We start from the raw sequence: 25,767 nt of genomic DNA, 5'->3' as shown, positions 1-25,767 counted from the left end.
TCTTGTCTTGCCTTGCTCATTTTATACGCAATTGCGATGTGGTTTTGTTGTATGCATGTACACAGAAACTATGTTCTCACAAGGTAGCAGCAGGAGTGATTTAGTGAATCGTAGCTTTTCCTTAATTACTCTTAATGTTGTTTAACTTCCGGTGAACTCTGGAAAGTGTTCAGTCAGCCGCAGAGTGCTGTTTCTGGGAGGGCGTAGGGAGCGTTGAGCCTGCGGTAGGGTTCAGGCAATGAAGGATGGGATCTCCTTTCGGTCATGCTGGCAGGGATCGTGCTGTGGTCTTCGTGTTATTTCAGGCTGCGTAACTGTCAGCTTTGTTTGCTAATCCTCTGTAAAAGTAATCCTTCCGAGCCCCCGTGAGGCAGTTATTGTATATTTGGGGTTGAAATACAATACTAGGGTTGGGCTTTGCTCTGGACAAAAAGTAAGGTGGTGTGGTAGAACGACGGTGGACACTTAACCTTTTTGTGTTAGGTTCCAACTTGAGACGCAGCCAAAAGCCACCACCAAATATCTTTATTTTCTTTTGTCAGAACAAATTTTACCTGTCTCTGATGGGTTTTGTTACCAAAATCTGTCATCTTGTCTGATGCGTATTGTTTTGCAAGTAACTTCTGGTTTATTTTTACTTCTACGGTTTAATCCTTTAAAAAAAAAAAAAAACCAAAAAAACAACCTCCAAACTTAATGTTTTGGTAATAGGTTGTTATAATGCATTCTGCGACATGGTAAGCTATTGAACTTCTCAAACTCCTGAGTTTTCTTATGCCCTGTTGTCATGACTAAGTCTTAGTGATTCTTAACATAGCATTAAATATGTTTGATGACATCATAACATGTCCTTGATCTTTTTTTTTTAATTAAAAAAGTATAATTGTGATGATACAGACCTGACTGACTCACCAGTATCTTACACTCTATTAACTATGTATTTTTTTATTTTGGTTTCATCAGACTGGCAGATGGGTCCAGTCTTTTAGGAGTGGATTGTTGCTGCCTCAAGTTGACTGCGCACTTGTAACTAAGAGGATGTTAGAAGAGCTTGCTGTTATTTTTGTTATAGAAGGGTAAAACTATCGAATGTCACTTAAAATGGGTGTCAAAAACTAGTAGCTAGTCAAAACCTAACATTTTGGACATGTGCCATCCACATCACTATATAGAGTGACATTGTATAGAAGAAGTTAGTTTTACATCTCTCATTTTTCAGGTTTTCTTCTTGATTATATGTGGTTCAAACAGTGAACTACTTTCAGGCATAGTAAAAAGAAATTCTAGCTTCCATGCTCTCTGAAACAGCAGAGCTAAAACCCAATGTTCATTAAGCAAAGTAATTTCCCCCCCCCCTTTGGAATGCGTTAGTGGTGGAACTTGATGGGTTTAGCTGAAGCTTTAGTAAGTATTTCTCAGCCCTTTGGAAAAAAAATTGTGATCAGTCTTTCTAAAGACAAAATGACAAAGGCAAGTTAAAATTCCATCAGAAAAAATCCCAAGCCCATTCTCTCATGGTCTGTAAGTGTCAGTAAGAAAGTGTCAGTAAGACACAGACCATGAGAGAATGGGCTTGGGACTTTTTCGTAAACTTTTTGGTGTCAGACTGGCACTAAAAATCATCCGTGTTTCATTGATCTTCCTTGCATTTTTCCACTAGAAAGCCTTTTTGAAAGAAGTAAATATGCCCTTTTTTCCAAATGAAAGCATAAAAGTTAGTGGTCAACTAATCAGAAAAAAACTGATTTCATTTGATGATGAGTAGATATGTCATTTCTCTGAAGAGCCGTCTCCCTTTTCTTTAGTCAATAACTGAGGAAAATTAGTTTTCTTTAAGTGCAGTGTTACAGACTTCAATTGTATGGAGGAAGACCCTTCTATAGCCACAAAAATATCCTTGCTTCAATTACAGTGTAAGTGCTTGTGAAGACAAGTTGTGGATATACTAAGTAAATTGGTGGGCAAAATTAAATACTACTGCAAGACCACAGATGTTGGCATGGATTGTGTTAAAAGAATTGAGTGTTGATGAATTCACCTGTGTTTAAATCTCCTACGTTTACTGAATAGCTTAGACAACTTTCCTATGTGGAAATTACTAAATTGGTTACACCTGTACCTCTTGTTTCTTGTTCTCTGTCAGCAGCTGCAGGTTGCAATGAATTGGTAGCTCACAAGTAAAGCTGCTTACCAGTCAGTCATTCAGAAACTGCTTTACTCTTTTGAATTTGAGTATAACTGATAGAAAGTTGACCTTTTAGCTGATCATTTAAAGAAAAAAATAGTAATATTCTGAAGGTAGGTTCTCACCAACCTCTGTCACCTGATTCATTTAAAGTTTTAGGAAGTAATTACTAAAGTTTCAAGTGTTACCATATTCCATAAGACCATGCTTATGTTCTTTGGTTTCTCCATCAAGTCTTGTTTTGTACATCTCTTTGGAAAGGGAACTGTGCACAACTTACTAAACGGGAGATGAGCATTTTGGTTCTAGCCTGTAGATTGTGGCGTAAGTTTATTGAATCTCTATAAACAAGGAGAATTATGCCTAGAAAATACTTGGGCTGCCAGTACGTAAAAACAAATGTGGCATGGAATGGTATGTTTTCATCTTGTCAGATATTGGTTCCTTTTAAACTTACCAATTTAACTCCTCGCAAATTCTGTATGTTTTTTTAATGAGGAGTTGTGTTAAAAACATTGATTTTCATTAAGGCTCAGTGAACATTTAAAAATATGACTGAGTTGTTCCAAAACATGGACCTAAGGCTTTTAGTGGATCTTAACTGCATTTATATACTTTTGCTTGTTTATTTTTGCCCTAATGTAGTCTAGATGCTAGTCCTGGCTCCTTTCCAGGAGGAGGATGGCTAAAAGCAACATTAAGGAAGCTAGGCTTCAGGGATTGAGTAAGAAAGTAAAATTTGTAGAAAGGAGCTTTAATGATAAACATGTGTCCTTCAGTGTGCGTGCTACTTTTTTGTACATGCCTGATGATACTTACTTGAACTCCAGTGAAATGATAGAGTTGCATTTTATTGAAAAGAAAGAAAAATGAAATCTTCCAATCTAGTGCATAAACAAACTGACTTTGCAGGCGTTGTTCTTTATTTTAGCTGGTTAATCTGATTCTTCCCTCTGTTTTGTTAGCCAAGGGGATGGTCCTTCAAGTGTATGTGTGTGTAACTTGGCATGCTGAACGTCAGATACAAAGAGGTTTTCCAAACCGAGGTCTAAGAGAACAAAGAAACAAAGGAAGCTCCCCGTTAAAGGTTTTTACTGTAGTCCCTCGGTATTTTCTCTTGCAGCTCTGAGGAGGTCTCAGCCATCTTTTGTACAAAAGCACTGTATCCAATTCTTTTCCTCTTGAAAGAAGGTCTCTATGGTTTCCTGAAGGTTGTTGCATTCCTTTGTCAGATTTGAAACTTGTTTGATAAAGGACCACCTTTAGATGGACAGGAGATAGCGTCTGCAAAAGCACCGTGGTTTGTCTTCTCAGCTAGCGTACTGGGACAATGCTTGACAGATTGTAAACTGCACTGGACTTCAGAGGTAATTAAAAACCTGGAATTGTTCTTGGAGATAAATAGACTTCAGTGCCGTTTAGTCAGTGATTGAAATGTTATTGATATGACTTCGGGCAATGGTTTCAGCCTTTAGTGGATCACTGCAACATTTCTAATGAAGTACATCCTTAAAACACCATATGTGTTAGGCTGTTGTGTTGTATATGTCAACTTGCAGCTTCGAGTTTCATCTTTCAGATGTTTTGGGACCATCAAAACCCCAACATGTTAGAGTCTGAGGCAGACTCTTAAAGGATATGTATTTACTAAATGATGCTACAGAAAGCTTTCTGACAGGTTAAGATTTACACGATATAAAATGTTAGACTGCTTTATTCTTTATATCAGAAAGACTTGGAGAGCTAGTGAATATGGAGTGAAATGGAAGCTGGTGAATGCTAGCCATGATATTCCTGACAATTGTTAGGTGATATTACAAGAAAAATCAGGAATGTAAGAGTCAATCAGGACTTTTTCCTCAGACTTCAGCAGAAATCAGTTGCATGAATTTGTAGTGTAAAATGTATAGATGAAGCTTATAGTGAAACCATGTTTGAGCCCTAAATTAGGATTTTAGCTTGTCAGGAAGCATGATAACAGGCTGATTCACCAGCTACCTCTCCTACATATGTCATTGACTGAGTCAGTTTAATTTATTCTTCAGACATTAGAATGCTATTAACTTTTTTTGAAGCAGGCAGGAGACTGGGTCCATGGAATGCTATATAACTGGCTTGAAAACCACATACGTAATTTCAGCCCCAATTATGTGAGACTTCTTTTTATATGTAGAATAGTATGAGGATTACTTCCTGTGTTCTGGAAGTTCCCATTTCTTTCCCTTTTCAGGAAGAGAAGAAAGAGTAGAGGGCATATAATACATACAGTAGTGTTTGTGTAAGGCTTGCGGTTATTTTTACTTTGTCATATGATAAGAATAGTTGAGAGAGTATTTTGGGTAATCAAGATACCTGTAACTTTAATACAGATTTTCCTCAGGGAAATGCAGAATATAGGTATTAAGCTAATTCAATGCGTACAGTGAAATACCTTTTTTAAAAGAAATATAAATAGACGTTTTTAGAAAAACAAATATTGTCTGTCTGGCAAATGCAAAAATGTGTGGTGGTAACATTTTTGGGCTTGCCGCAAGGTGCTGCACAATACCTCAGGGTTCTCGGGGAAAGGGATTTATGTAATTGTATGTAACGTGGGATGCTGTGGTCTAGCTTCAGCTAGCCTTACTTAAAGTATTTCATATGCTGCTCCACTGCAGTATTCCTTCGAGTAACTCAAAAATCTAAATACAGTATTGTACTTCCTCTTGGTAATAAAGCACTGTAATCAGCAGCTAATTAAAGATACTAAACATAAAGCTGAGATACTGAATTTTATGTATTTTAATTGGCATATGTAAACTGCACATTGTATGTATCTGTGTATAATATCAACATAAACATTTATTATCTTTTTAGTGCTTAATGTACGTAGCAGACAGGTCTGTACCTTGCCTGATGACTGACCAGATGGGTGAGAATTGCTGGTAGTTCTGTTTTGCTCACTGGAAGCTGCAGCAGAGTAGGAAGTCTTGTCCCTCTCATCTTTTTAAAGATCAATATTTTCAAACCCAAAATTCACACATTTATTTAGGAGGTATATACGTAGTCTTAGGCAGGCAGATGCAAACAAACTCTTCCTGTGCACTTGGTCTGTTGGCAAACCGGGAGCAGTGTAGCTGTTAATATGGCATGGAGCCTGAATGAATATACCTGGTTTGGAGGTGGATGATGCCTGCTCAGTTCCCTGTGTCCTCCCGCAAAGGGTAAAGGCGGCGTACCCCTGCCTGCTTGCCTCCAGACCTGGCCGTCTTCAGTGGAAGGTGTCGGTGTCCCCAGGAGCAGCACCTGTGTTCAAAGTCTGATTAATTGGCAGGTTCTTGAGTGAGACTCCTGTGGCAAAAAAGCATGTTTTTAAAATGGGTTGACTCTGGTTTTGATCACGCATTAATAATAGTTAATAATAGTGTGATCATCCCGATGGTGCTCTCGATGATTTGGCATGCTTCCCAGGCAATGTAGGTTACCTTTTATACTCTTCAAACGTAACTTGAATTTCAGCATCTGAAAAATGCTGGGAATAAAAAGGAAAGCAATTCTCTCTGCATAGCTGAAAAACTGGCTGAGGTGAGCTGAGCAAAGAATACTGTTAACTGGGGGCTTCCAGCCTGAGCTGGTTAACTGAAGGGATGGAGAGCTTAGAATCATAGAATCGCTTAGGTTGGAAAAGACCTTTAAGATCATCACGCCAAACTGTTACCCTAGCGCTGCCAAGGTCATCACTAAACCATGTCCCTAAGCACCACGTCTACCCTTCTTTTAAATACCTCCGGGGATGGGGACTCAACCACTTCCCTGGGCAGCCTGTTCCAATGCCTGACTACACTTTCAGTGAAGAAAATTTTCCCAATACCCAATCTAAACTTCCCCTGGCACAACTTGAGGCCATTTCTTCTTGTCCTATCGCTTGTTATTTGTGAGAAGAGACCGACCCCCACCTCGCTACAGCCTCCTTTCAGGTAGTTGTAGAGAGCAACAAGGTCTCCCCTCAGCCTCCTCTTCTCCAGGCTAAAACAACCCCAGTTCCCTCAGCCACTCCTCACAAGACTTGTGCTCCAGACCCTTCACCAGCTTCACTGCCCTTCTCTGGACACGCTCCAGCACCTCAATGTCCTTCTCGTAGTGAGGGGCTTGCCTAGATCTGGTAAGTATTGGGACGTAGGGAGCAGAGTCGGGGCTCGAGCCGCCTGCGTAGCTGCTGCCTGCGGCACACGGTGCGGCACGGGAGGGCGCCAGGCAGAGCAGCTGCACAAGCGTGAGTGCTCCGGTGGCAGAACAGAAGGGAAGGAGCATAGGTGCATACGCTTAGTGAGAGGATGATGGCAAAGGCAAAAGTCCTGTCTCTTGTAGTCGGATTTATTGCTGTGACCTAGCTAAGATTTTTGGGACGGGCACTGTGGTGTACCTGGCTGTCCTTGTTACTGCTACAAACAGCAGAGCACACGACTGTGATCTCTCTTCCACAATAATGAAGAGTAGCAAAGGGAAGGACGCTTCATAACTGCAGAGCATCGTTGTTGTAGCCAAAAGGGAGATACTGCTGCAGGCCTGCAGAAATATCAGTGGTTAAATAATAACCAGTTTTTAAAAGAAACATTTGTTTAGGAAATCCTTGAGGAGACTCTGTCCAAAAACACAAAGAAAAGATTAAAGGTTTAACGATACTGGCTTTCTTGAGTCTTTCCGGAATGCTGTGTTAGCAAAATCACGACTCTAAAGCAGGGAGGTGTTAAACCAAATGCTCATCCAGATTTTCCTGTGTTTCCTGGAGTTGGTGATACCCAGTGGAAGTATCCGCCATCATTCATACTGACTTTATCCTTGTTGGTATAATTAAAGGCAGAAGGACTAATTTCAACAAGCTGATAGCTCTGTGATTTTTAAATGGGGAGCCCCAGTTTCACAGAAGGGGCTAGAGTGAAACCTTCAGCTCATTCCTTTGTGCTGCCAGAGGAAAGAGGTACCTATCTCTTGGGAGCCAGCAGGATTCATTTCTGTACTACGCGTATGTGTTGTCTCCATAGTGGGACACGGATTTCTTGCTGCAGGGATCGTCGGCGGAAAGGTGGGGAGTAGCAGTGCTCTGTGGTTTAGCGGTGGCTAAGTGCAGCTACCCTGTTGGATGGAATAGCGTACGTAGAGTTGAAAACCTTATGACACATAGCAGGGATTTTCATTCTTCATTAAGAGAAGGGTAAAGAGTTGGAAGGGCAAGTGTAGGAGCACTGTGTGCGTCTTGATAAGAATACTGGTGTGGTGCTCCTAGCAAGGTTTTCTCATTTTCAAATTCCAGGGACCTGTTTTCTGGAAGGCCTAAAGTCACTTGTCACAGAATAACTCTCTGAAATCTTCGGTCACTGAATATAGATTTTGAAGTTAACATAGGAGAAATGATGAAATACGGAAATCTTGTTACTCTATCCTATTTAGGGAAAGGGATAACGAGCTGATACTAAATGCCTTCATGTCTAGGTCCAGGTGTCTGCACTGGTGCTGACAATTTGAGGGCTGGCTTTAGATTTTTAGGAAACTCTGGAAATGCCTGGCAAAAGGGATGTGGGCTTGACTAGTTAGCTATTATATGAGAAATTTTTTTTCTTAATTTAGCTTCGCCTTGGGTGACTGCCGTAGCTGCTATCCCCAAACGAATTCTTCATGTGTGTTTGATGCAAATTTCACTGCGAGCCTTTTGATCTTCAAACATTTCCTTTTTGCAGTTGTGCATTTTGATTGTTATACGTGTTAATGCTTTCAGACTAGGAATTTTTTTTGGTATGAATTCTCTGAATACGTTCTAAGGAAACTCTGAACTGCTTTTAGAAACAGGAGTATTGTTAGACCCATTGTTCTGGTTTAACTGCTGGCTTGCGTGGTTTTTTTCACCATACTTTTTCTTAGTATTCTTCACATCATTGGTTTCTACAAACCTTTGCATTAATTTTTGAATGCCTAGTGGTGTGTTGGTGAATGAATGTTCTTAAGTCTTCCTAGTTACTTTCCTTTGTAAAGAGATAAAAGTTGGTTGTATACTTTCTCTTCCTGTTTCTGTCACACAGAGTATTACTCAAAATCACTGCTTTTCTAATATTTATGTGTAAAATTCTTAGAATGGGTGACTCTTAAAACCCGCTGTGTATGGCAGTCAAGTTTGCTGCGTTCTTAAGATTGGGCCTGTTTCTGCCAACATTTATTTTTGGCGTAGTTGCATTACTTGTCATATTTTAAGCAGTTTAAAGCCTTTGAGAAAATAATCACTCTTAAGTGAGATATATGAGTTACCTTTATCGTAATGCTATCTTATTCAAAGTGAAACAGCAATAAGTTATTCTTTCGTAGCAATAGAGAGCAAAGGACATCTACTGAGTGAAATATTAATGAATGTATTAAACAAGATTTTGAAATCTCTAGCAATTTTTATTCCTTTCTTGTATAAAAGATAGTGGCAAATGCTAGTATTGAGAGTGATTTTTTTTTTTTTTTTGTAAAATCAAAGATTATCTTTAAAAGGTCACGTGTTGGTTTGGGTTTTTTTAAAACGTATTGATATACGTGAACTTTCCTGTCCAACGGTGACACAAGCATCGGAAAGGTTCCAGTTGGTTCTTACGTTGTGACCTTACTGTTCCTGCCTGTGGTTTGTATCCCTGCATCGGAAGATTTCTAGCAAAATCTGTTACCATTTCCAGAATGAATGTTAAGCATATGGAAATTGGAAACCTCTTTGCAGTCCTCTGGGAGAGCTCTTAAGTGTCATGTTGCTGGTGGAGAGGCAGTGGGGAGATTGGGTACTGCTGTGTCATGTTTGGCCTGTAGTGTTCCTCTTGTTTCTGGAGGCATTCGGTCTGTCTTCCTTTTGATATGATGTGAAAATAAAATACTGCTGGATTTTTTTGATTCACAAAAAATTGTAGCATTGTATCTAAATAAAAGCTTCTGCTTTAGCAACCTCTCAGTCTATGTACTGTGCTTCAAGGTAAACGCATGGTGTGCTGAGATGGAGTTATTTTTCCAGTTGAAATTCTGCTTTAGTTAGATTCTGTTAGAGGATCTTGGGAAGGGATTTTTTTTTCTGTAGCTCAGTGTCTTTAGTATCTTAGCAATTATTCTATAGGCTGTACTGCAGAATTGTTTGTGACAACCATTGAGCAATTCAGTGTTTTGAGGAAGTCAGCAAAGGTCAAAAGAAATAGTTGCCAGCAGCACCACTTCAAAGGAAGTTCCTCTTCGACCTTGGTTTTGAGAAGTTTTAACCTCTTGCTAGGCAGCTAGCTCTTTCCTTAAGGTCCATCTAGATTTGATCTGACTTGGGCCAGGGGAGGAATTGAACGCTGTTGTGAACGCTGTACGTCAAAGTCTCTTGCATTTTCAGTTGCTGAAGGAAGCTGAAGTGAGGGGTCCATTAGAAAATAACTCCATGCGCTGCAGTTCTTTCTTCTGCAGCGATCAGTGAATCTGTTAGGCTGCGTTACCCCATAACGCTGGTCAAGAAGTAGCAGGAGATTATGATGAGCCCCAGTTAACCTCCTCATTCCTGGACCCGCAGTTTCCCTGACTGTCTGCTCACAGCTCCCTTCTGCTCTAGTGGCACCTCTCACTTTTCCTCCAGGACCCCTCTCAAACCCCAGGATCGTCAAGGTGCTGGCAGTGGCATCAGGGATCAAGGACACTTGGTGTAGGGGCGATCTGAAGAGAAAGGGAGGAAGAAGAGCTGGCAGCACGAGGCCTTAATGTAAGATGTTCAGGAGCCGTTGTAGATTCACGGGCATAAATTCTTTGTGACTGTTTTCTGCACGCTGGCAGATGCTAGAGGATCTTTTGCTTTGGTGTAGGTTAGAAATGCGGTGCCCCTGCTCCTCCGTCCTGCCGCTGTAGGGATTAATGGAGGTGAGCAGTGGGTGGGCTGGGGTGTTTGCATCAATATACTTGTACTGCTCCAGTGTCCAACAGTAAAGTAGTTGACTGTTTCTAGACCTATGTTTCTACAGTTTCTGTGCCATTATTAGTTTATCAAAATGTTTTAAAATAAGCTTTTATTTCTATTTATTTTTGTAATGGGAAGTCTGAGCTGATCCTGGATCCTGTGGTATTTCTGTACTGCAGAAATGACCTCTGTGAGTATGCCTCAGGAATTCCTCTGAGTCATTCTTTGTGGATTAGCAGCATATTTGCATGTTACTTCTGTGATATTGTGTTGCTGTTGATGCTTCTGTTGCTTCTGACAGTCCTGGGTGTGCTGGAAAAATAAATAATCTCCATGTCACTTCTTGCATATTGTATTTTTTTTCCCCTCTCTTCAGTGACAGCAGGTTTACTGAAAAAATATTTAAATAAGACAACTATTGCATCCTCTTCTTTTTGTCATCGCAGGTGGCGACAGGCAAGGTTGCAGGAAAGCTGAGCTCTACTCTCTCATGGGTGAAGAACACTGTATCGCACACCGTCAGTCAAATGGCCAGTCAGGTGGCAAGTCCATCTGCCTCGTTACACACTACATCCTCCTCTACCACCCTGTCTACACCCGCCTTGTCACCATCCTCACCAACACAGCTGAGTCCAGACGACTTAGAATTGCTCGCTAAACTTGAGGAACAGAACAGGTGAATGGAAAACTTTTTGGTCTTCAAAGTACAGTAATGAGACTAAAATTGGTTTATTGCAATTTCAGCACAGAGGCTGTAAAAGGGGGGTTAGGTAAAACTTAATGGCACAGCATTTCAATTTCAAGGCCCCAAGGTTTAAGAACTTGTGTTCTTGTGCTATGTTTTTAAAAGTTCTTTTTTTGTGGAACTCTAAAAGGTGTTTTTTCTCTCCTGGTTTTACAGGAGTGTTTATAGCTGCCTCTAATCCTAAGAAAGTACACTGGAGCCATGTGATTTTTCAGTATCCAGTTTCATAGAATTGTTTAGGTTGGAAAAGACCTTTAAGATCATCAAGTCCAACTGTATTTAAAATAGAGTATCTCAGGGATGAAACTTTCATATAACCTTCCCACCTTCTTAGATCAAAACTGTAATTTCTATTAGCTTTTTGAAATGTTAAAGATTTCTGAATTCCATTTTCTCTATTTTTTCCACTTTTACCCAGTTCTTGCTTTCCACTGTATAACCCGCTCTGTTTAGAGATGGAACAGTGTTCAGCCATCTTTATTTGCAAGAAATAGTAGATGCATCCTGCTGTTATGCTAATGGTGGCAGATGCATAATGTCTTAATTTCATGAAAAGTAAATTCCTAATCAGTCTTTTCTGTTCATCCCGGCTTTTTTTTGTATAGTAAGCAACCGTTTTCTTGGCAGCCTTTCCATGAGTGTATATCTATCTGCACCATCTCCAGTTCGAGATGAGACTTTCAGTTGGATCAGTTGCTCTTGACATGCACAGTGATTGCAAATTGGCAATCTCACGAAGAAATAAAATTGGAATGTATGATTTCTTAATGCTGAATTTCCAGAACTCATACTTATTTGCACTCTTGAGGCAGGACTTCTAAGTCACCTGGCCTCTTGCAAAATTTGGTTGTATTTGATGAGCACGTTTCAGTAGCTCACGAGAGGTTGACTGTAAAGGGAGAACTCGAACTCCAAATAGGTTTTAGACTTAGCAGATAGCTGCAGGGCTTTGATACCTACTGCAGATTGCTATCCCTTGTGCTGTAGCGAAGTGCAGAGTTTGATAGTTTGGTTCAAACTGGCTTCTGTTCCACCTTCTGCTACCATGCTGGACTTTGCACTGAGGCAGTTGAGGTACTTGGGGGTTTTTTATTCTGCTGGTTCAGTTATGAGGGTAGTAACTGTCAGTAGAGGAGAAGAGTAACTGGGAGGAGGAGGGGCTAATGCCATGGTGTCACCTGGCATGTCTTCTCTCATGTTTGTATTCTGCAGCCTAATAGCGATACAACTTACAGGGAACTTGTTATATCTGTCTAGTTCTTGGCTGAGAATGGAAGGCAGCTTCTAGAACCACCTCACCCTCTTTTTCTTGTGGTTTATGGGATTGTCTCTCCTTCGAAGATGAACTATATGTAATTTTTGCTGTGCTGGTAGCAAATGAAAATTTATCAAAAGAAGGAGAAAATAAGAGGGAGTGCTAATTTGCATTTAATCTGAGGCATTCAGCTCTGTTCACGACTAAGTGACTAACTTTTATTTGAAAAGCAGTAATATCTGTTCTTTGGACCGCTTATCTGTGTTAGAGCGTAATGTCTTTACATCTAGAGTCATCTCATTAAGCCCCACAGTTAGACTAGTTTGCTTGTTGAAAGAAGAATGTGAGCTTGGGCTTGCTAGCCTTTCTTTTTCAAGTCAGCTTTCTTCATTTAGTAAATCTCATCTGGTTTTATTTAATTTTAGCCAGACCTGTTGTTCAGTCCCACAGTAGTCCTCTGTGTGAATTCTAATCAGAGGCTATCCTATCCAGTGTGCCTTTTCTTGTGAGATACTACACTTTAATACAGAAATTTGATGCTCTTATGCTGGGTGCCCCGTGGTTTCAGAACAGTTGGAATCTGCACTTTAGCACAGTGGCACTTTGTTGACAAGGAATTGTACTCGGAACACAGGGAACTATTCTTGTTTCTGCTTGCTGGAAGAATTGCTGGTGATGGATATTTTTAAAGGTTTCCTTTTCATTGTTGGCTTTTATGTCAGTAAGGAGAATATGAATTAGTTAAACAGCTAGGAATGGAAAGAACTCAAATTGTATCAAGCTATGTCTTGTAGCATTCTGTAATCCAGTTACACTGAAAGTCCCCTCAGAATGACGAGGTAGCTCGGTCCAGAGTCCTGGTGGAGCTGTTTGGCATTCGTAAATAATTTACAAAGTTTTAAGTGAAAGATAACAGTGACTAAACGCCACAGAACTCCCTACTTACTGTAAAAAGATCTTCCTGTTTTCAAATCTAAGGACAATGAGTTTATCCAGGTAAGGTCAAATTACAGAAACTTAGCATAACTTCTGTAGAAAGCTGTGAAAACTGCAAGTGACTAGTTAGAACCTGGTTTTTATAATTGTGATGTTTATTCTGTGCTTGTTTTTCCTCTGTGATTACTTTGAATTTGATCTTTAGGCACTGTCTCAGGTTGAGAGGAGGAGTTCCAAACTGTACATTTTCATTACGGATCAGTATGGACCAGGTTTCTAAATATTAAAAATGGATTTTTTTTTTTAAATTTCTTTCTCAAAACAGGATTTTCTGCATTCCCTTAATATGGACTACATTAAAATCGGTCTTGAAAAAGCTTGGTGGGTTTTTTTTCCAAAGGCACTACTATTTAACCCTTTTTCAAACAAAATAACTACTGCAGAGACTGTACTAGTTGTCTTCGTGAATTAAATTCCTTTTTTTCCTAACTTCCATAAATACCAGTAGGTGAAAGCTGGGAACAGGGAAAGCTGGCATAAATACCTCCATTGTAGCAGAGAGCTTAAAAATTGTAGGTATCCTGAGATTTGTATACGATCTCAGGTGCAATATAACTCGGGTTATAATTTATTAAATATCTAAAACCTAACCTGACCTTGCTGAAATGCTGGGGGCGGGGTTGCAGGTGCATTGAGAAATTATTCAACCAGTTCACTCTGATGTACAGATGTTGGAATTCTTGGAAGTTAAAGCACAAATGAAACTCTTGAGGTAGCAAAACACTCTTTCAAGTTAGTCTGAGTTCTTGCTCTTACCTAACATGTGGTCTAAAAAATTTCCCCCTGCTTATGGGGTTCAATATTAGTTGAGGAAAAAGCTTGCCTTTTTGCCCAGAATCGCCAGCTCCTTGCAAAATTGATGGCCATAGCAACCAGCTGACAGGGAAGTCTCTTCAGCAACTCGTCCAGCACTTGGCACATCTTTATGTATCCCTTGCTCCCTGAGCACCCCAGAAGTTCCCACATCCGAACTCCAGGCTTTAATTACACATTCATTAGCTATACTAACCACTTTTGTTGCCTGCTCCTCATTCTTTAGGTCTGAGATTTTTCCCATGCATTTATAAAACATGATGTTGATTTGTGAACAGTTGTCAGCAAATGTCAGGTGTTTTAATATTGCTTCAGGTCTTAATTATTCCGTCTGCATTTACACTGTCAAAAAAAAAAAGTGTAATCAGGTAGAACTTTAGGAGGCTAATTCTTTGTCTGTTCTTTAAAATTATTGTCTCTTTTGCAGTACTTTAACATTTGACACTGTCACTGAGGATATTTCACTTTCTTATGTTCGCTCTGTCAGTATGATGCACAACAGCTGTGAGGTTTTTGTTGCTGGTAAAATCAAAGCCCTCTTGCTGGTACTTATGCCTCAAAACAAAACTTGTGCATCTTCCCTCTAGCACTCTTAATCTCCAGTTGATGAATGTGTAAAAGTGTTGGACTTGCGATGCTTCTGTACTTTCTCTAATTTGATATCTTTATGTATTAAGATTTAGTTCATGAGACCACAGAACACTTGTATTAAAATCTCCGTTCTTTTAGTGTTGTCGATGCACAATATAACATTTTTATCCGTTTCTTAAAAGGCTGCAATGTGAGCTGTTCTTCTGTCTGCAGAATTAGTTGAGATCTCAAGAAGAAACAGTAACATCGACCCGTTCTTCTTTTCAAATTTAGTACAAATGGATGTTGGAAAAACTGTTCCGCTGAACCTTTGGGTGCATTCTTTGTAAAGAGGTTGGAAGAATCGAGTTCTAAAAAGACAATTAGTAGTGTGGTCCTGTGATTAGAAGCACTCAAATTTGTTTTTTGTGTGCTTTCTTTGCAGACTCTTGGAAACAGATAGCAAATCCTTGCGGTCAGTAGATGGGTCAAGAAGAAATAGTGGATCTTCTCTTGTATCTAGTTCATCAGCTTCTAGCAATCTCAGCCATCTTGAAGAAGACTCATGGATCCTGTGGGGGAGGATTGTGAATGAATGGGAAGATGTACGGAAAAAGAAAGAAAAGCAAGTTAAGGTAGTAGTTGGACACTATTTTTTAGGGTATATTTGTAATGTGATAGAAGTGATACTGGTTTATCTTCCTCGTGGTCTTATTTTTTTAAATAAATATGTAATAGAAACTTCCAGCTGAATCTGCTTCAATCCCTAAGCTTTAGTGCTTCCTATGTAACTGTTACCAGACTTCGGTAACAGTTATGCCCAGCAAATGTCTCTTATTGAAAACTAAATGCATTTAGTATACCTTGAATACTAAAGTTTTTAGTCTACCTCTAATGAGAGATTCCCATGAATATAGGGAAGATTTGCTTCATGTTTCCAAAATGGAATTACTGAAAACCCACTTAAGGGCATCTGATAGCTGGGTGCGATGATTGTTTTCCCACTAAGCAGCTGTCTTTTTAAAGCTTTCTTTCTAGAAGAGCTGATAATTCTACTGTATAAGGCTCTGAGTTCATTTTTTTTTTTTTGTGCATGCCAAGTGTGTTGACCCCAGGGATGACCTTAAGGAGAAGAACACATAGTTTCTAAATTCTGAGTGGACTGGACAAGCTTTGACCAGTTTGCGTCCAGTCTGGCTTAGTTGTGCACATGTACAGAGGTGGAATTCAATTACACTTTAAATTGAAACTAAAAAGCATCTAGGGCATTTGAACATATCCATGTTTCAGAGGCAGCAAGTACAGCAGCGTGGGATTTTTTGTTCGTAGGCCAGTCTGTTCTGCTTTGGTTCTTTTGGCTCTAGTCTGCAGTTTTATGTGCAGAATACAAATTTCCAGGTCTTTTGAGCAGTTTGAAATGTGTGTATATGAATAGGTTGTGGGAAGGCAGAACAATGGGCTAAAGTAAAGTATCTTTTATGTGAAGCAGTTGCGAAGAGAGAACATGACTTGAGAGAGGAAAAAAGGGAAGAAAATGAATTCCAGGCTTCCTGCTTGCGTAGGGAAAACAGTTTCTGGAAAGGTATTCCCAAAAGGCCGTGAAAAGGCGGCCACATGAACCTGGCAAGAGAAAGGAGAAGTGAGATGGTAATAAGTAGATCTGGTTGGATAGAATTCATTTGAACTGCCTGCATTTGAATGTTTTAAAGTGTCACAAGTATCACTTGTTTTTACAGCTGGCAAAGTATAATTTGGGGAGTACTTGACTAACTTTCAGTAAATATTTAATTATATTGCTAGTGAGTTTTCCTTTGCTGGTTAAATAATTCTCAATATTTTTTTTTTGTTTTTATTTTCTTTGTCGAAAGTCAGCCTAAACTGTGTCATTCTGCATTTACGATGGAATACCAGAACATCCATACCTATTTCCTGATTGTGCCAGTAGGTATGACTTTAGCAGCATAGGTATCTTTTTTGTCTTGGCTGTAAAAGCTGGTCTTAAGTTATTAGATATCTGGTAAGTTTTTAAAGTGTTAGACATAGGCGTGTATTCACCTTCCTGCATCGGTGATGTGTTCCACCCTTATGTCTCTCGATCCGCTTCAGAACTCGCTCTCTGTTTATGGAGGGATTCTGAAGGACGACTCAAGTCCTGCTTTTCAGTGTGCATAATGCTGTGTAGAGTAGCATCATCATAGTGCCGCTTAGTAGGTGTGTTTCCCTGCTGTTCCTTTAGGAACGTTGGAGGGATTAACCCTGTCATTCTGTCGAGCAGGTGCATGGTAACTTAAAGGAGGAAACCAGTTTGCTAACGCTTCGTTACTAGTAGCCCTTGAGGCTTTAGATGCCTGATCTACAATCTGATAGTGCGTTGTTGACAAACGATCGCTAGAGACAGATGTGGAAAGCTGATGCGATAGGGTGGTTGTCTTGGAGTTGGAAATCTTTTAGGGAATAACACAGGGTGTCGTAGTTGTGTCGTAGATGGGACAAACAGGTGGAATGGCGTTACCAGGATGGTTCTGAAGAAGGCTGGAGATCTTAGGGATATTAGAAAATTGAGGTCAGTGATGCAAAATTCCTGCAGTAGATTTCAAGCTTAACAAAAACAAAACTCAAAAGCAAGAGTCTCTTTAAAAGTTATCACTGTTGCATTAATTAATCTTAATGTTTGAAGAAGTAGGAGAAATATTTGGAACAAACAGGAAAAAGAGGAAGCTTTGAAGAACAGGAGATTACTCTGGCTTCAGAATAAATACTAGCGAATGAAACTATCCTTTAGGAGGCAGAATACTTGATGACACTTCTTAAGGTACAAAAAATTATTAAAGGAACAGTCTTGAAAAGACAATCAGGCCAGACTGATCCTAGTTGCAGAAAGTACCACTCAGACAGTCTGTAAACTTCCTGAATCACACTGTGTTTTGTTTTGTTTTTTTTTTTTCTCCTCAGTTTTCAGATCAAGCAACAAGACTACTTTCTGCTTGTGCTTTCTAAACAGTATAAGGTTCCTGGATCTGTTGTTCTGGGAAGATTTGAATTGTATAGTACCTAGCTGATTTTTTTTTTTTCAGGGAAGATAAAGTAAATTTAGTTAATTCAGTAGATGTCACCTTAATGTTTCCTTGGTCCAGTGTCTGAAACTACATTTAAATACTTTCTTAAAAGAGAACTTTGACGTACCAGCACACCAGAGAAATCAGACACAACTTGTCAAGTTTGTCAAGTGAGTTCTGATAGTAGCACTGTGCAATTTTTTTTTGTTGCAGGTGGTTGTGCTACAGTTCCACTTTTTATCATTTACCTATCTTGGAAATAATTTTTAATTGGTGATTTCTTATATCTCAATCACTACAAATATAATTAAGGGTGTTATCTTCAGTCATCTTTTGTGAAATACAAAACCAACTGTATTAAGTTCTGGGTAATGGGAGTTCTTGTTTAAAATTACTTGACTATTCGGTTTTTCAAGTAGCTTACTATGAATAGGGGAATACTTTCACGAGCTAATTTAGGCACTGAAAATGATTCAGAGTCTCCTTGCTTTTGTTAGCTAACAATCTATCACACTAAAATCGAGGTTTACACATTATAAACTGTATGATTGGTTTATGACATGATGTAAACATTTTCTGAAGTTGTGAGGAACTTAATTTGTTGAAATGTTTTGTTCTTTAGGCTTATGTTTATATTTTCAGGAAATATAAATGAATTTGTGTCTTTTTTTCTTTTTTCTTTTTTTTTTTTTTTTTATACTTTAGGAGCTTGTTCGAAAAGGGATACCTCATCATTTCAGAGCAATTGTTTGGCAACTTTTATGCAGTGCTCAAAGCATGCCAATTAAGGATCAGTATTCAGAGCTTTTGAAAATGACGTCTCCTTGTGAGAAATTAATAAGAAGGGACATTGCTAGAACATACCCGGAACATGATTTTTTTAAAGAAAAAGACAGCCTTGGACAGGAGGTCTTGTTCAATGTAATGAAGGTAAGTCAGTAGTTCAGCCCTTGAAAAATACATTAGCAAGAATGTGCACAGAAGTTTCGAAAATAATTTGCCTTGTATATAGTGAACTTGCATAAGTTTCTTGTGTTTAAGTTTTTTAAACTTATTCTGCTCAACATTGGAATGGTTTAACAAATTACATGGCAGTTTCAAAGATAGCTTTCAAATATGGTATTCCTATAGTTAAGGGTTTTAACTTCTAAGAGATTTAAAAAACTTACTAAGTTTGCATTAAAACAAAGTCACATGCTAACTGCTGATAGTATAATGGGATAAAGTGTGCCATGAAGTAAAGTAAACAATGTTGACCAAGACAAGAGCATTGTAAATCAAAGCTAGCATTCAGTTTTCAAGTGTTTCTGAACCTGCAAGTGGTAGCAGCAAATGGCAGCTACAAGCTAATGTGCAGCTGTTACAGTGCCCAAGCACAAAATGAGAATGCTGCCATAAAACTAAGTTTTGTGTTATTTTGTCTTCATTGTCCTAGAGCTTAAATTTTGAAAGATGATTTCCATGCGACAGTTTCAACAGAAAAGTTGACAGGTTTCCAAATCATAGTAGCTTCCATAACTCCAAAATGAAGATACAACGTGCATGGAGAGCACCCCATTTCCTCCACCTGTAAATAAAACTGCAGCGTGTAATTCTTCTGAAAAGAACTGTTGTTTCTTTGTCAGGTCTGTCTCCTATAAAAGTGGTAGCCTTGTGCAGTTTATATGCCAGCTGTCTCTGTTATCTTTTGGCAAATTCCTGTAGTAGAAAACTGCATGGATCTTTTTTCAGGTATGCCTTAGTTTTAGCTTTGTAGGCTATTGGAGAGCAGAGTTTGTACCCCTTTGCAGCAGCAGGTAGCAACTAGAATATCTGACTAAAACTTCTGGGTAGAATGTCTGTCCTTGCTGGATTTGGGAGAGGAAGAGTAAGCTATTAGTAAAATAACAGCATGAACTATGATTGCTTTTTATTAATAATGAGGTTTTAATTGTTGAGAGTCTTAAAACTTTATTTCCTAGGCTTATTCTTTGGTGGATCGTGAGGTTGGATACTGTCAAGGAAGCGCCTTTATAGTTGGATTACTGCTTATGCAGGTAAACATGACATTAAAAATGTGAACCTTTAAAATCCCTGCTAGAATGCGTAATATATCATAGTGGCTTATTGGGAATTTTTATAATAGTTGTCCTTAGTCATTTTGTTACAACAGAATTGTCAAGGGCAGCTGTTTACTCTGCAAATCAAATGAGATTTATTCTCTGTGCTTCTGTTTGCCAAGAAGATACCATCTTTGAGTGGGAGAATACATTTATTTCTCAGAGCTAAGGTAGGATTGCAGACTTGCAAGCTATTTTGGTGAATGTTGTTTCAACTATTAAGGAACATCTCATTTCGATTCTATTACACCGGATCTCCTCAGAGTTCAAATGGAACTTCAGAGTTAATTTAATAATCTTAAAACTGCCTTTGTGTTACTGCTTTTTGTTTTATGACAAAGTAGGGTATATTATAAGAAATTTGCAGACCTCCATTTCAGTTTAGAAATCACTTGATAGAATTCAATATATACAAGAGTACATTATAGCAATTGGTTATAAATCCCTTAAAACAAAAAACAACACAAAACAAAAAAAAACCCCTACCACACACACACAAAAACAATCTTAAGCCCTCCCAGGCACTTAGTCTGATACATCCTTGTTGTCCAGAGTTTTTACTGTGCTTTTTAATTTTTAATTACAGATGCCAGAAGAAGAGGCATTTTGTGTGTTTGTTAAATTAATGCAAGATTACAGACTACGAGAACTCTTTAAACCAAGCATGGCTGAACTGGGCCTTTGTATGTACCAGTTTGAATGCATGATACAGGTACGTACAAAGTCTATCAAACTTTCTCTTCAGTACCTATTAATAAGGAACTTGGGAATTACAGTTCAAGAGCAGGCATGTCTGTTGGCTAACAGGCTGTTCCCTTGACAGTAGCTAGTTTCAGAACTTCAGAAGTAAATGCGTGTGGCTGTGTGGTCTACGTTTTTAACCTTTGGCAGGCAGCGGCTGGCTTTAAACACTGAAGCAAGAGGATTTGTATTGCTACAGTTTAAGCATATGAATGTCTAATTCTGTTTGGATTGAAGATTCTGAAAGTCAATGTCTTCATAGTCAATTTATAGCTATTTTAAAAAAATGGAAACTGGAAGATACCCTCATATGTGGAGTTAAAATTTTGTTCAGAGTTGGGACACAAAAAACTTCTTCCTGTTCAGGCTGATAGAGGCAAATAGGTTTGTGTTTTGTGATACGGTTCCTAAAATGATGATCGGGGTGGGTAGCAAAGAAGACATAGGTCTCTGGCTATACCCTAGATCTTTCTAGCTCTTTTTTGCAGCCCACTCTAGATGTGACTTAGGGATTTACAAGCTTGTGACTTCCTATTAGGATCAGGAAGTGTTTTTGTAATCTGTGCTTTGCATGGTAGAAGTGTTGTAGGGCATTCAATACTGGGACTTCTGTTGCATGGTTCTTGATAACGATGAGTAATATCTTTTCCAGTCCTGTGCTACGAAGCTGCTGTCTGTACTAAATATCAATTACATTCTTCTTTTATTCAAAATTAGTCAAAAACATGGACACACTAAAACTACCAGCAGAAGCTTAACGTATATTTTTCCTTCCTCTTCTTTTCCAGGAGCATCTTCCAGAGCTTTATGTGCACTTTCAGTCTCAAAGTTTCCACACTTCTATGTATGCGTCATCATGGTTTTTAACTATATTCCTCACAACTTTTCCACTACCAATTGCAACAAGAATATTTGATATCTTTATGTCTGAGGTAACTACTCAATACTGATGTTCCATTTCAAGAGTAGCTGTTAAAAGCAGTTATTTAGGTAGTGTATAAATGGCATTATGATGGGCAAATCTCAGATACTCGCTTTTTAGTCCTTATGCTTATCAGATTATTTGGTAGGGGAAGACGTCTGTGTATGTAGTTTGTCAAGGAAGAGCAACTAAGTCTTTGAACGTAGATACTGTACGCAGCTTTGTACTCTAAGCCTGTTGAAGGGCTAGCAAACCTGTCAGTTCTGGATGCAACGCGATAGCTTTTGCCTACAACAGGGACATCAGTTTCTGAGTGTGATAGGAAGTTTGGGGTGGAAAGTAATGCTGCTTTCATGCCAAAGTTAAAGCTCCATGGGGATACGAAGGCCAAGAAGAGGGAGCATTGGGATCTTCTGTTGTCCAAATGATGAACAGTAGGCGAAGAAATGTATGGAATGATTCAGCGTCACTATCACAAAGACACCTAAGTCGTGTTTAGGATTAGAGCTTTGCGTGGTTGTAACTGGTAACAAACCAAAGCTCACAGTCTGTTTATGCTCTTTCTCTGCAATCATCTTTTAGAAAATAGTAAATCAAAGGTGGATCCTTTCAGCTTATGCTCAAGAATGTCCAAGACAGTACATATGAGCGAGACATTCCCTTGTATCTGTTTAAATAGTTCAACTGTGTTGTACCATGTCCGAAATTAAAATGACTTTAAGAAGTACCTGGGGGCTTTTGTACTAGATATATTTAAAACTTTTGGTAAAGCTGACATAGAGAACACCTGTCACTCAAGAGTTTTTACCTCAGCACTAGCTTCTATAGGGGGGGGTCTGGCATCAGGACAAATAGCCGGACTACTTGTCTTCGGGACAAAATAAAAAACCCAGAACCAATTTGTTGAGAGATTTTTCAGTAGCCCTTTTGCTTGTTTGAGAAACTGGGTGAGATTTCCAACACCAGTAAATAGTAGAATCGTTCTGTACTGTTGACAATGCCATGAATAATTGTTGGATATTTCTTAACTTCTGTTTTCAGGGTTTAGAGATAGTATTTCGAGTAGGTTTAGCAGTGCTTCAGATGAACCAAGCAGAATTACTGCAACTTGACATGGAAGGAATGTTACAGGTAAATTAAGGTTATAAATAATTGTAAGAGATGTCTGAAATGTGTAATGTGTGTGTATTTCCTTGCAGCTATTAATTACATGTAATCTTGTGCTCTGATTGCTTTTAGCACTTTCAAAAGGTCATTCCACATCAGTTTGACAGTGGTCCAGACAAATTAATCCAAGCATCTTACCAAGTCAAATACAATGCAAAAAAGATGAAAAAGTAGGTATAACATTTTGAGAAAATAGATTATACTGTTGCTAAGAGATACTGTTTGTTTATCTTTAAAACTAGTTATTCAGTATTTCATTTTGAATTTTTCATCTTTAAACTTTTTGGTATTTAGTACTATAAACAGTTAAAACTGAAGTTCTGTCTACAAGAAAATTCTTCGAAAGCAGTATTTGCCATTTTTCTTGAAATAAAGCTATACCTCATTTATACAAATAACCTAAAAAGCTTTTGAAGAAAGCTGCAAGTTATGGGGAATTACAGCACTTCTGTAAACAGGATCTGAATAGAAAAGGTGGAGGGGGCAGGGTGTGGAGTGAGCGGTTTTGGTTTTTTTGGGGGGGGGGGAAGGATTGTTTGGTTTTTTTGAGGGTGAAGCAGGGAAAGGAGGTTAAACTTTATGATCTGGCCTAAATTCTTAAGACTATAGTGTTTACAGTTTTTCAGCAACTGGAAGAGTATTCACAGGGCTAAAGAGTGCACGTATGGTCAAGATTAGTGCTGTTTAAAATATAAAGTGATGAAACTTTGTAACATCATTGATAATTGTAAAATAACTTTCATTTGGGGTTTGAAATTCTGAGCATAATACTACTATTATTTTTTTTAAGGTTAGTTGCATATCTTCTCTTTTCTGCCTTTGGTAAATGATGTGCAGCTTGGCTTATCAAACCATATTGTGCTTTTCCAGGGTTAAGTCTGGCAATTCTCCAGTTGGTTGTAATATATTGTATATTCACGGTTCATGCACTGCAGATTGTGCTAGGGTCTTTCGGGTTGAGTTTGCCAGTCCTTCTGTTAGCAGCCTACGATCAGTGCTGTAGAGTGAGCAGTCTTCTCTAAAACAGAAGTAGTAACAAAGCTTTCTGAAAGCCAATATAAGTGTCTGTAGTTTAAAATCCTGCCATTCTGAGTCTAAACTTTGTTTGCCTTCTGTAGAGGTATTGTTTATCTCAGCTTGTTTTTTCTTGTTGCCGCCTTTTTCAATTGGGACAATTTTGTGGTTTGCTGGAGAGGGGCCAAAATTGTTTTATATGTTTAAGATATTTGTCTCAAATCTCTCTGTACCTTTCTGTCTTCCAGGCTTCCCAAGCTCTTTTTTTCTTTTGGCTAAATCTATTGAATTGTTTATTGTATAATTACATTGTGTGGTTATTACAGAGTAGCTCCAAATCACTGCCACTATAAATGTATACAAGCAAGCACCTGCACTTCAGAGTGCTGGTTCAGAGTCTGTTTGCATCTACAGAAGTCTTTGTGTTTTTAAGTTTAGTTTTAATGTCCAGTCTAAATGTTTACTGGAGTGCATTTCCAGTGGCCACTTAAACAGAGGAAATATCAATAATCTGTATCTCTGTTCTACCGTTGTCTGTTAGGTATGACACCAACAAGTAAGTTAGCCACAATTTTTCTAATCATAATTTACTATTTCTAATTTTTAGGTTAGAAAAGGAATACACTACAATAAAGACAAAAGAAATGGAAGAACAAGTTGAAATTAAAGTAAGAGAGCCTCAACAAATTTACTTATGGATCAGTTTAATTCCTGGATGTGGGGTTCTGTATTTGATCTGTCTATGTAGCAGGACATGTAAGTGAGGTCCCCACATTCTTCTCTTTCAGCATTTGTATTTGGGATATCTGGTCATAAAGGACACTTATAGTGAAATTATTGAGACCTCTGATGGACATTTAAAGAAAAATCTTTGATGGAGGCCTGCTGTACTTTAGGTTTTGTTATTTTCTGCTGACTGAAGCTTCGTTACGGATGGTCTCATTTGTCAGAGGTTCCGAATACACTGGTTTAGATGTACATGTCCCAGACAGGAGGTGTGTAAAACACATGTTAAGACAGAGTTTATCAGAATGCGCTTGAGTGGTTTATCATTGATTTTTGAGATCTTGTTTTCTCTTATGCATTGGACCCAAGATTGAGTGTCTTCTGTCTGCAGTCACTTTTTCTTTTGGAGCTTCTGCAATTGATGCATAATATGGAGGAAAAAAAACAAAAACAAAAAACCAACCACCCTGCGAGTGCAGTTTGTTTCCCTTTTACTAACTGACCTACTTCCTGTAATTACTTAATCAGTGCATCTTTTTGCTTTTGTGACATAAATAGGCTTTTGCCGCTTTTTTCCTTTTTCACATTTTTTTCACAGCATGGTGTTTGATCTGGATTTGCTTCCTTGTGTCACGTTTTTAGCCAGTTCCGTGAGAAGGGCAAGCGTAGTATACGGAGCTTAGTAGAGGGGAGTGAGTTACAGCCTTCCTTCTTCCTGTCCACTGCTGGTCATTTTGCCTTTCAACAGCAGTTTCTAAGGCATTGGTTCTTGAGAAAAATTCAGTGACGTGCACCTGGGAGCACGAAGGTGTTTCAGGCTTTTTTAGGCAGTTTGTTATTGTTGTAACAGGCAGTGAGGCAGTTTAGCAGCATTAGGACCTGCTGTAATGTCATCTCAAATCAGAAGGTTTGCAGGACTCAAATACAGCTCTCTGCAGAATAGGACAGAATAAAATTATTTGAAAGACAACTGTAACTTCAGATTCTAGTATTTTAACTTATTTCAAATGCTTCTCTGCTCTGCGCCCCCCCCCCCAAACCCAATCCAACAAAACCAAACAAAACCAACAAAAAAATCCCCCAACCCAACAAAAACAAACAAAGAAAACCAACAAAAAAACCCCCAACCAACCAAACCCAACAACCCAAAGCTGTCTGTTTCTCGGCCCTGCTTTGGGACCTTATATAAAACATTTATGACTTACTCTCTTCTGTCAAGAAGCTCTGCTGTTTTAGGGAGATGGAATAACAAGCACACTGAGTCTGCCTCTTAGCCTGGCAGAATAAAGCATTCCTGGACTGATATCCATGGCTCTGTTCTTAGGGGCACAGATCTCTTCTATCTGAATGCGGACTGCTAAAATTTATAGGAAATGGACTGGTAAAATATGCAATTCAGCACAATTATTTCTCACTTCTGGGGCATCTGAGGTAAATAATTCTCAGCATAACTTTATAGATTAAATAAATATTATTATATAATTTGACATATATTATTGGGAGGAAAAGGAAGGAAAGCTTGTAGCTACATCTCATGAGCCTGTCCTAGTGCAGGGAGTG

General features: G+C 38.7%; 1 protein-coding gene across 4 annotated transcripts in view; it reads left to right on the top strand.

Moving 5' to 3' along the window:
• Positions 1-25,767, top strand: part of EVI5 (ecotropic viral integration site 5) — an 85,410-nt gene that overhangs the window by 2,632 nt on the left and 57,011 nt on the right. For 3 of the 4 annotated variants that reach the window (XM_082312483.1, XM_082312481.1, XM_082312482.1), the window contains exons 2-10: positions 10,550-10,779; positions 14,928-15,117; positions 18,244-18,468; positions 19,500-19,574; positions 20,224-20,349; positions 21,167-21,310; positions 22,342-22,431; positions 22,540-22,637; positions 24,089-24,149. In XM_082312483.1, the coding sequence (XP_082168609.1) occupies positions 10,631-10,779; positions 14,928-15,117; positions 18,244-18,468; positions 19,500-19,574; positions 20,224-20,349; positions 21,167-21,310; positions 22,342-22,431; positions 22,540-22,637; positions 24,089-24,149 (1,158 nt within the window). In that variant the 5' untranslated portion in view covers positions 10,550-10,630. The remainder of the gene's footprint in view (positions 1-10,549; positions 10,780-14,927; positions 15,118-18,243; positions 18,469-19,499; positions 19,575-20,223; positions 20,350-21,166; positions 21,311-22,341; positions 22,432-22,539; positions 22,638-24,088; positions 24,150-25,767) is intronic. The other variant, XM_082312484.1, reaches the window with a different exon arrangement.

Source organism: Platalea leucorodia (assembly GCF_965183815.1).
Source record: "Platalea leucorodia genome assembly, chromosome: 5".
Lineage (NCBI taxonomy): Eukaryota > Metazoa > Chordata > Aves > Pelecaniformes > Threskiornithidae > Platalea > Platalea leucorodia.
The sequence above is the reverse complement of the archived record's forward strand: the minus strand, read 5'-3'. Positions and strand labels throughout refer to the sequence as shown.